Source organism: Temnothorax longispinosus, chromosome 5 (assembly GCF_030848805.1).
Source record: "Temnothorax longispinosus isolate EJ_2023e chromosome 5, Tlon_JGU_v1, whole genome shotgun sequence".
NCBI classification, from domain to species: Eukaryota; Metazoa; Arthropoda; class Insecta; order Hymenoptera; family Formicidae; genus Temnothorax; species Temnothorax longispinosus.
Window position 1 is genome coordinate 11,491,003 of NC_092362.1, and position 12,668 is coordinate 11,503,670.

At 39.5% G+C, this 12,668-nt stretch overlaps 1 protein-coding gene across 12 annotated transcripts in view; it reads right to left on the minus strand.

Moving 5' to 3' along the window:
- Spir (spire type actin nucleation factor) overlaps positions 1–12,668 on the minus strand; it is a 179,911-nt gene that overhangs the window by 48,607 nt on the left and 118,636 nt on the right. For 11 of the 12 annotated variants that reach the window (XM_071778389.1, XM_071778386.1, XM_071778387.1 and 8 more), the window contains 2 exons: positions 6,464–6,712; positions 5,738–6,030 (listed from right to left, as the gene is read on the minus strand). In XM_071778389.1, coding sequence (XP_071634490.1) covers positions 5,738–6,030; positions 6,464–6,712 — 542 coding nt within the window. Of the gene's footprint in view, positions 1–5,737; positions 6,047–6,463; positions 6,713–12,668 lie in introns of those variants that run through there. The other variant, XM_071778394.1, reaches the window with a different exon arrangement.

Consider the following 12,668-nt stretch of genomic DNA (forward strand, 5'->3'; position numbering starts at 1 on the left):
ATCCGGGATCTTTATAATAAAGGAGTTCCAGCTCGCTTCCGCAAGTTCACTCTCAACCTAATTGGGAATAGGACAATCTTTTACGTCCAGAACGGCGTCAAGTCCGATCCTTTTCACGCAAGAAAGGGAACATCCCAGGGATCGATTCTGAGCCCGACGCTCTTTAACGTCTATCTCGGAGACATCGTTCGGTTGATCAACCCTAACTGCAAAATATTATTGTATGCCGATGACATTGTTATCTACTCAACCGATAAAAATCTCGACAAGGCCATACAAGCCATTAACGAGTCAATACAGAAAATCTCAGCCTTCCTCTCAAGCAAAGGACTTTCGCTCTCGTCGGCCAAGTCTCAAGCAATAATATTCTCACGTAAAAGGACCTTGCCTCTTCCTGACATTGTTATCAACGGTGATTTGAATCAACTATAGTAAAGTAGTAAAATTTTTGGGCATATTCATCGACTCCAAAGCGCATTTCACTCATGTCATAACCAAATGCAGAAAAGCTCTCAACATTATGTCTGCTCTGGCCGGGGTTTGGTAAGGAGCCCATCCCTAACATCTTATGATGTTATACAAAGGCATCATTAGGAGCAATATAGATTACGGTTGTCAAGTCTTTCAATTGTCTGGTAACCTGACCATTTTTTAAAAACTCCGAAGAATACAATATAAGGCTATTCGCATTGCTTACAGTTACCGGCAATCCACGCCGATAAATGTCTTATTAAATGAGGCCAAGGAGCCTTCTCTGCACTACAGATTTAATTACCTGACTGCTAAACTGGTCCTCAAGAATATTGCGCAGGAGTTTAGTCCGGTTACCATCGGTTTGGACGAGCTGATCCCGCTCACCAGATCTCCTCGCAACTGTGAGAAGGCTTGCAAGATCATCCCCTCGTTCAGGTACTTCCATGCCATCATCGGCAAGACGAGCAAAGTTCATCAAACCGTATCTTTGCCGGTATTCAGCCACAGTTTCCTATCACTGATCCACAATATTCAGTACACACCTTTACTTTTTCATCCGGACATACAAAATGTGAATTCTCTCTTCCTAGAGTGTACGAAAGATTTAAGGAAGGACGCTATCACGTTTTACACGGACGGCTCTAAGTTCATTCGGGATTCGTCAGCGCAGGTATATATTCGCCAGAATTAAAGATCCAGGTCATGCACAAACTGCCAATGGAGACCACCATTTTCTCTGCTGAGGCTTGGGCCTCCTTCAGGCGCTCATCATTATCTGGCAGCAAGACTTCGAAAAGGTTGTAATCTTTTAGGACTCCAAAAGCGTGTTGGAGAACGTTTGCTCGAACGCGGCAAACCAGCAGAATTACATTGTCCCTTGAGTTAAGGAGAAAGCATATCAACTTTCGACCAAAGGCACCAACCTTCGTCTAATTTGGATCCCAGCCCACCGGGGTATTTCTGGTAACTAAATCACAGACAAAACTGCTAAAACCGCCTCGAGAAGAGGCTATGTTCCTGATTTTAAAATTCCGCACTCTGATTTCTATTCAGTTGCTAGGGAAACCCTCCGTAAACGGGTTAGCGAGTATTTACGCTGTTGCGGTTCTTTCAAAGGCATCTATTTTTATAACAATTTTCATACAGGTAAAGACCGTCCTTGGTTTCATAAAAAACCATTTAAGCATAAAGAAATAATCTTAATTAAAAATATAAGTAGAAAGGGCTATAAGGGTCACAACGCGGATCCAGGTGCGTTTAAATATAAATGTGATTTATTCTTCGATTTACAAAAATCCAAACGTTTCGGCTCCTGTCCGAGCCATCCTCAGTGGTATAATATTAACATCAAAAATATATATTCTCCTTTAACATGGTGAGTTTACTGTTTCAATTTGACAGAAACTTCGTAAGACTAAAAGGTCCAAATCAGTTAGTCTGGAGAAAAAATACATTGCAGTCAAACCGAATAATAAGAAAATAAGGCAAAGAGAATGATCTGTGCAGAGCGATCTGTAAGACGAGATCCCATCGACACGACGCACAACGAATCTCAATTAATAGACTGCGCAGTGGTCACTACAACCTAAATCACAGCCTAGCTAGGAAAAATATAATAGATTCCGGTGTATGCCCTTGTGGCAATCTCAAACAAGATATGAATCACGTCATTTTTAATTGCTCTCTGTACTCCGATAAAGCCTCGCGCTTAGTCAGATATATGGAGGAATCTATTCCTCACTCTAGTGACATTCTTCCTTTCTTATGTAATCCTACTCATCATTTCATTCGCCTCCTTCTTGCTGTTTGTAAGTCTATGGACCTTTAGCCTTAAGCGGGGAGCATACACTTCTGCACAACGCATAATGCGTAAGCATAAGAAAATTGATTGGTCCATACACATGTGCATAAAAAAATAGACCAATCAATTTTTTTATGCTTACGCATTATGCGTTGTGCAAAAGTGTGTGCTCCCCGCTTTAACCTCCTTCCCGCGCAGGGAGTGAGGGCCGTAACGCTACGTTCGTGCCGGACTTGCGTGTCGTCGCGCGCGGTGGCCGCCGTCCGGTTTACTTTCTTGAAGCTGCGCCGTCCGTGGCCCGCGACATTGACTAGATAAACCGCCTGCGGTTTCTACGACAAGTGGTTCGCCCTGGCCATCTTTGGAGCTGTACAGCTCGAAGGCCATAAAAAGAAGAAGAAGAAGACGATCTAAAACAACTATCTCCGCCCAGCAAACGCAAAAGGATTAAAAGATATTGAAATTTTTTAATACTTTTGAATCCCTTTTTTGGCGGAATTAGATGAAATTAGATGGGATTCGAAATGAGATGGTCCAATCCCATGGAATCCAAAAAAGAAAAATTTCAATTCCATCCAATCCTATGGAATCCGTAAAGGTTACGGAATTGCATGGCATTAGATGGTTTAGAAAACGTCTCGCGCCTCCGTTGGGCGACCAAGCGCCGTTGTTCGTCGGTGAGCTTTTGTGTATGCCTAAGGGCATTACACGCAGTACTGCCGACGGGCAATTAGCCCGAAAATGAGATTTGTAAGATCTGTCAGGCACCGTAGGGGGTCCCTTTACATAGCGGTCGAGACGAAACTTTGAACTCGAGAAGATGCCCCGGCGATGCGACGCCTAGCGGCGTCGACGCGAACTGCCGGTAATGCAGATACCGCGCGGGCGTGTACTATTGGTGGCGCGTACCGCCACAGAATTTAACACAGAAACTTTTCAATCCCTATCCTGGCATTCAATGGTATTCATTTTATTGTCAGAATAGACGGAATTCAATGGAATTCAATACGGAAATTTTTAATTCCTAGTTTGGCATTCAATGGTATTCATTTCGTTAATGGAATCAATGGTATTCAATGGAATTCATCACGAAACTTTCCAATCCCTAACCTGTCATTCAGTGGTATTCATTTCGTTAACGGAATCAATGGTATTCAATGGAATTCATCACGAAACTTTCCAATCCCTAACCTGGCATTCAGTGGTATAATATTTTTGTGTCGGAATTGGATGGGATTCAAAAAAGACAAATTTTTTCCAAAATAAGGAATTCCATAATATTGAAACTATTTCAATCCCTTTTTTGGACAGAATGGAATTCGGAAAGTCCTTAATTGAATTCCTGGCAATCCCGTTTTAATTCTTTTCAATCTTTTTTCGTTTGCTGGGCGGTTTTCAGGTTATGTTCATCTGCGGACATCGACGATAGCGACGAGTAGTGGCTATGTTAGAAATTAAATGCATCTTCCGCAAGCGACTAGAGTCCCTACATAAGAGTCTGGCCACTGAGGCTATTTTGTAACAAAATGGCGTCTCGCATCTTATACAGGGACTCTAGCATCTAGAGTCAAGGACTCAGAGACTGTAGTCGCCAGCCTTAACTTAAAGAAGAAGAAGGAGAAGGGAACTGTAGTCGCATTTTAATTGGTTTCGCCATTTTGTTACAAAAGGTTGTTTGAGTCAATACGCGTGAGTCCACTCAGTGGCCAGACTCTTATATAAGGACTCTACAAGCGACCTACATCCACCACTTAAAATTGAGCGAGTTTCCAGACCTGTGTATAAGACCGTGGTCGAAGTAGCCCTTTATCGTATTCCGATCAACAGTTTACTAACCGTAAATGACTTCAAACGGCGGTAAATTCCGCTAAAGCTGATTTCTTCTGCTAAATTTCTTCTCCAGTTAAAAGATCAAATTGCTCATCGATTTAATCTTTTTAATATATAGCACGTTCGTCTGATTCCATGTTAACGCGTACTGATCGGAAACTGCTTTAAATTAAGGAAACAAAACATGTTCATGTTTATAGAAAGAGACTATAATTATTGAACACTGCGCATGCATCTTTATTTTATTTCCTTCTCAAAAGGAAGTAGAAAATTTCAAATATCTGGGATTCACGTTTAATAGGAAAGGTAATTATGCCGATCATATAAAAGAACTGAATAGGAAAGGAAGGATCACTGCAAATAGGGTTTGTGATTTAAGAGAAAGATTATGCAAAGATGATTTTAATAAGAGATGGGACGCTTTTTAAGTACCTAGTGAAAAGTGTAATGGAATATGGAGCAGAGATATGGGGGTGGAATGAAAAAAAGGAATTGGAAAAAGTCATGATGGATTATGTAAGATGGGTGTTTAAACTAAATTTTTGCACACTAAGGTATGTAATATTAATATGAAACGTACGAGAAAAGAAGCAGAGAGAAAAAAGACGGAAGTTTAGTAAAGGCATATTGGGATGAAAAGAACATAATGGCTAAAAAGAAAAAGGATTTATATAATTTGGAACGAGAAAGATTTTATAATAACAATAGTTGAAGCTCAGAAGTAATAAAAGAATTAAATAATGAAGATAAAAATACTGAAGGCTTAGTAAGAATAAGGGAACAGGACATTCAAGGGCAAATAATAAACAGTAAAATAGCAGAGGCAAGGTATAATACAAGGTACAAAGAGATAGAGGTGAGAAACGAAACACCCAGTTATTTATTAAAAGAAAACTTGGATAAAGTAAAAACAGGAGATGAGATTAGAGCGATGGTAAAATTAAGGTGCGGCAATTTAGAGGATACAAATAAATATTGGCTGGACGAAGAAGATACGAAGTGTAGATTCTGCAAGATAGGTAGGGACAACTTAGATCATTATATAAGCGAGTGCAATATCACAAGTATGTGGTTTGAGAATCTAGGTAGGAATAACAAAGAAAGATTAGAGAATATACAAATTTAGAATGAAAAAAGGAAAGGTGTTAAATAGATTATGGAAAAGGAGAAAGGAATGCTATAAAAAAAATAGGATAAAGGAAAAGAAAAATAAGGAAGTTGGGAAGAAGCATGAGTAGGAGCAGTAATGGAAACAGCTTTATATATAACGTTGTAAATAACAATGTATTGCGGCTTGTATGTAAAGAAGAAAGATGGATGATGTGTGGATGGATGCGTGTTTTAAGTAAGAAATGTAAACCAAGTCCTTTCTTGGCGTATAGCTGAAATAAAGACGTATATATTTCCTTCTCAAAATATTCAGCATGCGCATATTAATTTTCAGCTTGTCCTTGTAACCTATGTTGAACGTTTCTTTGAGCATGTTTCGAAATGTACTGACAGTATCAAAAATCTATAACATACGCGACGTAAACTATAGATTTTCAATGCCGTCAGTACATTGTTCTTCTTAATTCATAAAATTCAAGTGTTTCGTAGTAGTTGTTATCATATGAATGTTGTTATCCTGACCTCTTCTCTAGTCCTTGAACTTCCATCTCTCGACGCGCATGAGAAGGTGGTGTCGACATAGGTGTCAGTGCGGAGACAGGTGTCATTGTCGGCGTTGAGGCAGACGTGCCGTTGCGCAACGCAGAATCTTTTCGTCTGGACGCGGGGGAAGCCGGTGCCGAGCCGACCGCTCCTGAATTTCTTAGCCAGGAATTCTTGCTACTACTGTTCTCAGCTTCTGTAGGCGAAAGTAATAATCCAGGAGAGAGTAACACGACTGGCACTCGAGCAAACTGTTCCGTTGGTATTCGCATCTGAAAAATGTCGTTACTAAGTTATATTAATATTCAGATAAATTCAAACGTCAAGAAAAAGAACTCAATATAATAGCCTAAAATTAATTAAGTCAAATTCAGCCAGTTTAAATCGTATAGTGCAAGATAAAAATTTACAATATGATATTACTTTTTTTAAATCTAATATGCAATAATTCGCCAAAGCCAAAAGCCTCAAGAAATCAAATTGATAGTTAAAATTTAATTAATGTGACTTTTAATTATTAATTAAAATACAATTTATCTTCGAAAATATAAATGTTTTAAAAATATAAATGTTTTTTGTTTTTCGTCAATTTATAGATATTTATAGAGTATAATTGTAGCTATAGCTCAAATTACACATTTATATGTTAATTGTTCTAATTGTAATCGAAATTTATATTAATGTATGCAAAAATCGTATACTAACTTTCGAATAACATTTAACGCAGACGGTCCTCTTGCATAAGCGACAACGTTGTCCCCAAGGACCTAGTAAACCGAAGCGTGTTTTCAGACAGAGAAAACAAACGCGTCTTTTCTCTACATCTTCTTTTACGCGCCCTTCCACGGGAAGAGACTCCAACTCAGCTTTTGTAAGCACGCTACGAATATGCACAATCTCGTCCAACGTTAATGACAGCCTTTCGTCCAATAACATGTCTCCTAGCGTCGCTTTCTGTGAAATGTGATTAAATTTGAATGTATTTATTTATGATTACGTCTTTTGTGTTTCCATCTCATATATTGTACTTTTAAATCGCAAAGATGTAACTTTTAGCTCCTAACTATAATATTCTTATATCAACCCTCGGTTGTCACTCGGGGTCAAAGCGACCCCAGACTTTTTTTTTTAATTTTATTAAAGTAACATATCTCTTAAGAGTACTATGCAAAATTTTAAGCAAAAGACATTGAAAAATGAAAATTGTGATTTTTTTCCGAACACTTACATTTTTTTAAGGATTCTTTTTAACATGATGCCATTCAAAAAGTTAATTTTTTATAATGAAAATACATTCTACAAATGTTTAAACTTAATTCTAGAATTTTTTGCGATCCACTTAAACTGTTAGTTTTTGAACAGCAGCTGCTTGAAAATTGGTTGGGGTAAAATTGACCCCGTGTGACAAACGTGTTCAAAAAAAGAGATGTGACAACCGAGGATTAATGTATCATTTTTCTATATTCTTTGCTGCTTTAACTATCTTTTAAAGAACCCCGCCATAATCATATTTTGAGTTTCGGTGAAATTAGCTAAAACTGTGGAAATAAATAGTTTATGTGATGCTGATCAAAAGTCACAAGGGCAATATTCATAAAAATCAACCGTTTACTGATCAAAAGTCATCATAAGCATGATTCCCAAAAATTGGCCTCCATGAGCCATTGCCCTTAATAACTATAGTACAACAGCAACATCACCAGGCCTATTGTGCAACTTGAGTAAGCACGCGTGTGTGTGTGTGTGTGTGTGTGTGTGTGTGTGTGTGTGTGTGTGTGTGTGTGTGTGTGTGCGTGTGCGTGTGCGTGTGCGGTGCGTGTGCGGTGCGTGTGCGTGTGCTGATATATACAATGTAAATACTATACAATGTGTAAATAAAAATATATATGTATATTTTGTGTTATGTCTGTGTGCGTGTGAGTGTATTCGCGTGACTGCGCGTGCGCGTATGAGCGTGCGTATTTTGCCGTCGGCATAGGCGTTATCCAATGTGCAGCGCGGAAAGGTTGCGCGATCGGACTTTGCACATCATTTGGCCCTTAAAAAAGCCGATTTTTACATGTATGTTTGCACTCGCATGTATATGCGTATAGTGCGTGCGTGCGTGCGTGCGTGCGTGCGTGCATGCTCGCGTATCTGTATCAATTGAAACCCGGTAGTGTCTCGTGCCAAATATACGCGAAGCGAGACCGCACTCTTTTACGCGACACGACGAGTTGCGAGTACTCGAGATGTTGAGATCTCAATAACGAGTGAACGGATCAAGTTCTAAGTAGGCTTGGTCGATAGCTTGGGGTCGATTTATAAATAAAAGTGTTTTTATTTTTCCCTTACGTGCCCTACGAGCGGAGATATTGCAACGCAGAGTCCAAATGTGAAAATTTTTTATTAAGATACGTCGTTAAGAGATACTTCGTCGTCTTTCACTCAATCAGAAAAACGTAACTTTCACTACTTTCAACGGTAGATGGCTCTTGATTTCTGATAAGTCGCGCGCGCATTATTATCGATCTAGTAGGTAAATTAGGTCGATAGACTTATCGGTCAGGAGGAAGATTTCTATTTAGGTAAATTAGGTCGATATAGACTTATCGGCCAGGAGGTTATCAAGAAACACGGTACAGCGCGTTCAACGCACTCAGTATAGTTATAACCTATAGTGACAGTCGTGCCAGATGTCAAAAGAGTGATAGTGTACATTTGACCGCAGGGAGCTGACGCCGAGGAGATGTTTAAGAAGGAAGGTATATCCAAAATTGCACACGTACGTACATATATATATATATATATGCTGTCTTGTAAAAGTTAAAGAGAACGAGAAAGTGATCTGTAGCGCAATTTATATTGTAGGCAAGGGTAATTATTTAGAATACTCGCTGCACCTCGAATATCAATAAAATTATGCTCATTTGACGAGTTTTGACACGAAACGAAAGAATCTGGCAGAAAAATGCGGCGGTCTGCCCTGCGAAACGAGGTATTTAGCGTTAAAGTTGACGACTCTCAGATTAGAAATCCTGTCTTACCAACATGATGTAGCGATCAAGAGCTGACAGAGCACCCGCGGCCACATGCGCATGCTCTGTCAGCTCTGTGGCCACATGCGCATGCTCCGTGGCCGCACGCGTATGCAAAAGTGCGCGAATTTGAAACGTATGCATACTTACACTGCATAAATATAAATATGTACTTTTCATATACCAACTATTCTCTGCTTTAACAAATTATTTCTGCTAAAGATATTAAGCGTCAAAGTTAACGAAACAGAAATAATTTGTTAAAGCAGAGATAAGTTGGTATATGAAAAGTAGATATTTATATTTATGCATACGTTTCAAATTCGCGCACTTTTGCATGCGCGTGCGGCCACGGAGCATGTGGCCGCGGGGCATGTTCATGTTGCTACGGGTGCATTCGGGGAGACGCTATTAACGCTATAAACGCAAACGCTATGAACTTCGTTCGAAGAGCCAATAGCGCGACAGCGATAGCAAGCTGCCCGAACGCAGCTTGCGCCAATAGTATTTCGTGCCTCACCTCGAAAATAATAGCGAAAATAGCGCGAGTGATGACGTCACGCTGCCTTTACAGTGACGTCATCATCGTATATCACAGCGCCACAAAGCGTCTCCTCGAACAGTTGTGGACGATAATTGTGCTAATAGCGTGACCGGAAATAAGTTGGCGCTGCAAGTTCATATTTTTTAATGAACTATAGCTCAAACGATTGCTCCCTAATTGCTCCCTCAGAATCGACAATTGCTCCCCTTTTAAAATTATTATTTTTTAAGATATTTAATAAAAACGAAAAATTTCTAATTTTTATTGAAAAACATATTTATAATAACTTTATGCAACTTTATACGGCATAGAACGATTGCTCCTTCATTGCTCCTTATTGCTCCATCATAATTTTAATGATTTATTGCATTTTTATTGAAAAAATAACAAATTAATCATTTCACAAGTAACGCCGCCGCCGCCACTATCGGCCGCCTATTGTAACTATGGCTCGGCAGCCATTGGCGGAAATATTTAAACGTAATATAATAGCTTTATTGTTCATAACTATATCTCAAAGAGTTTAGTCAACATTTCCTATTGATTTTCGGTAAAATAAAGGTGGAAGCACATTAAATTGCAGGAGACATAAGCAGAAGCCATATGCGCATGCGCTATGGTATCTGTTAGAGCTTTACGGATACCATAGCGCATGCGCATATGGCTTCTGCTTTCTGCTCATGGCTCCTGCAATTTTATGAACTGGGAGTTTCATTAGTTTAATTATGCGTGGGAAGCACACACACACACGGGGGGGTGCGAGGGGGGCCTTCAGCCCCCCCCTCCCCCGCACCCACCCCGCCGGTAGGCAGCGTGGACTTCGCTTTACAACATAAAGTACATGCTAAGTTGTAAAGCGAAATTATAAAGTACATGCATGGGGAGGGGGTGCAGGGGAGAAAAGCCTTCCTGTTCACGTGCGCTCATGCATGTAAGCCCCCTTGCACCCCTCCATGCATGTGCTTTATAATTTCGCTTTACAACTTAGCTTAGCATGTACTTTAAGTTGTAAAGCGAGGTCCACGCTGCCTACCGGCGGGGCGGGTGCGGGGAAGGGAGGGCCGAAGGCCCCCCTCGCACCCCCCCGTGTGTGTGTGTGTGCTTCCCACGCATAATTAAACTAAAGAAACTCCCAGCGTGAGACCTAACTGCTTGAATCGAGATGCGATAAAGTAGAAGATAATAAATGCTATTATAAAGATAACTAATTACTATTTATTATTTGTTATTTGTGCATTTACACATAGACATGACGATATGTTGGACTTAACAAATATTCATGCGCGTATATTTTGAAAAAGGCTTCCTAAGTAACACAGATTATACTACTTACGCAGTGCTACTAATCTACAAAAATTAATTTGTGTTGCCTAGGGATTTTCGTTAGTACTAACATGGTCTCCTCCATTTTTATGGAAATTGTCGCCTTACCGGATGTTTAGATTGGTTAAGCCCCTTGCACAATGCCAGACAACAGGCAATAGGAACAGGAAATAACTAAAAAAATCGTTAATTATAACCTAAAAAGTTCAAATGCTATGATTGGTTGGCAACAGGCAATAGGCACTGAATTTCCAACGTGACTGAAACTCTGTGTCTATTGATTGTGTCACTGTTTATTCTGCATTTATACATGATTTCTGATTTCTATTCCCTGTTCCTATTGCCTGTTGCCTGGCATTGTGCAAGGGGCTTTAACGACAGATGACGCGACGCGTGGAAACTCAGCCTAACGTCAATAAGGGCTCATGCACAATGCTGACAGGTGAGCAATTAAGGAGCAATCGTTTTATGTTGGATATACTTGCAGAAGACTGTGAGAAATGTATTTTTCCAAGAAAATAAACAGTTCTCTGCTAAAATATCATACAAAATTAATTATACGAATGGAGCGATTAAAAATCCTAATAGAGCAAAGCGAGAAATAGTTAAGGTGGAAGCACATAAAATTGCAGGAGCCATGAGCAGAAAGCAGAAGCCATATGCGCATGCGCTATGGTATCCGTAAAGCTCTAACAGATACCATAGCGCATGCGCATATGGCTTCTGCATTCTGCTTATGTCTCCTGCAATTTTATGTGCTTCCACCTTTATTCTACCGAAAATCAATAGGAAATGTTGATTAAACTCTTTGAGATATAGTTATGAACAATAAAGCTATTATATTACGTTTAAATATTTCCGCCAATGGCTGCCGAGCCATAGTTACAATAGGCGGCCGATAGTGGCGGCGGCGGCGTTACTTGTGAAATGATTAATTTGTTATTTTTTCAATAAAAATGCAATAAATCATTAAAATTATGATGGAGCAATAAGGAGCAATGAAGGAGCAATCGTTCTATGCCGTATAAAGTTGCATAGAGTTATTATAAATATGTTTTTCAATAAAAATTAGAAATTTTTCGTTTTTATTAAATATCTCAAAAAATAATAATTTTAAAAGGGGAGCAATTGTCGATTCTGAGGGAGCAATTAGGGAGCAATCGTTTGAGCTATAGTTCATTAAAAAATATGAACTTGCAGCGCCAACTTATTTCCGGTAATAGCGTGCTCCCCGAATGCACCCTATATCACATCGGTATGACAGGATTCCTAACCTGAGAGTCATCAACTTTAACGCTAGAGGGAGTTCGGATTGAGGTAGCGTGGGAGGCGGACGTTTTTCGTTGGCGGGAATTCGCGAGCCCTTTTACGGTTAATTTAAGCGAGCTATTAAAGCGTTAGAAAGTGAGTAAGAGGGATAAGGAGGATCTAAAGAGTTGCCGCATCGATTTGAGGCGATTTTGAGAAGAATTTTAGGTCCCCCGTCGGAGGGGGGACGACTGTTAGGATGCTAGCTACAAATGTAGGTTATGACAGAGACAAGGACGGGAGCCACCCCAAGAATAATGAATTAAACGAGAAGGATAAAATGGATTTAGTAGATAATCATGGAGGGAATGACGCAATACATACAATGAAGGAACAGCTTGCGAATACGAAAGATGAAGCGAAGGATAAGTATCTAATGAGTAGAAAAGATAAGGTATTTATGAATATCCAAGGTAAGTTAGTTAAGTACACGCATGAATATGAAAGCAAATTAGCAGGTGACACTAATTCCATCCCACGTTTCGAGAAAAAATTCGAAGGTATGAAAATCGTGTGTTGTAGATTAACTACTCAAAATATCTGTAACAAAAAGGGCATGAATAAGATCAAAATACAAATGTTTTTACATAAAGCCAGATGTTATCCAGACGATTTTGAAATGGATCAGTTTAATTTAGCTAGACTTAAGTTTAAAAATATGACAGACGCGAATTCTTGTTTAGATAAGCTGTGTAGAGAGTGCAAAGATAAGGTCCAT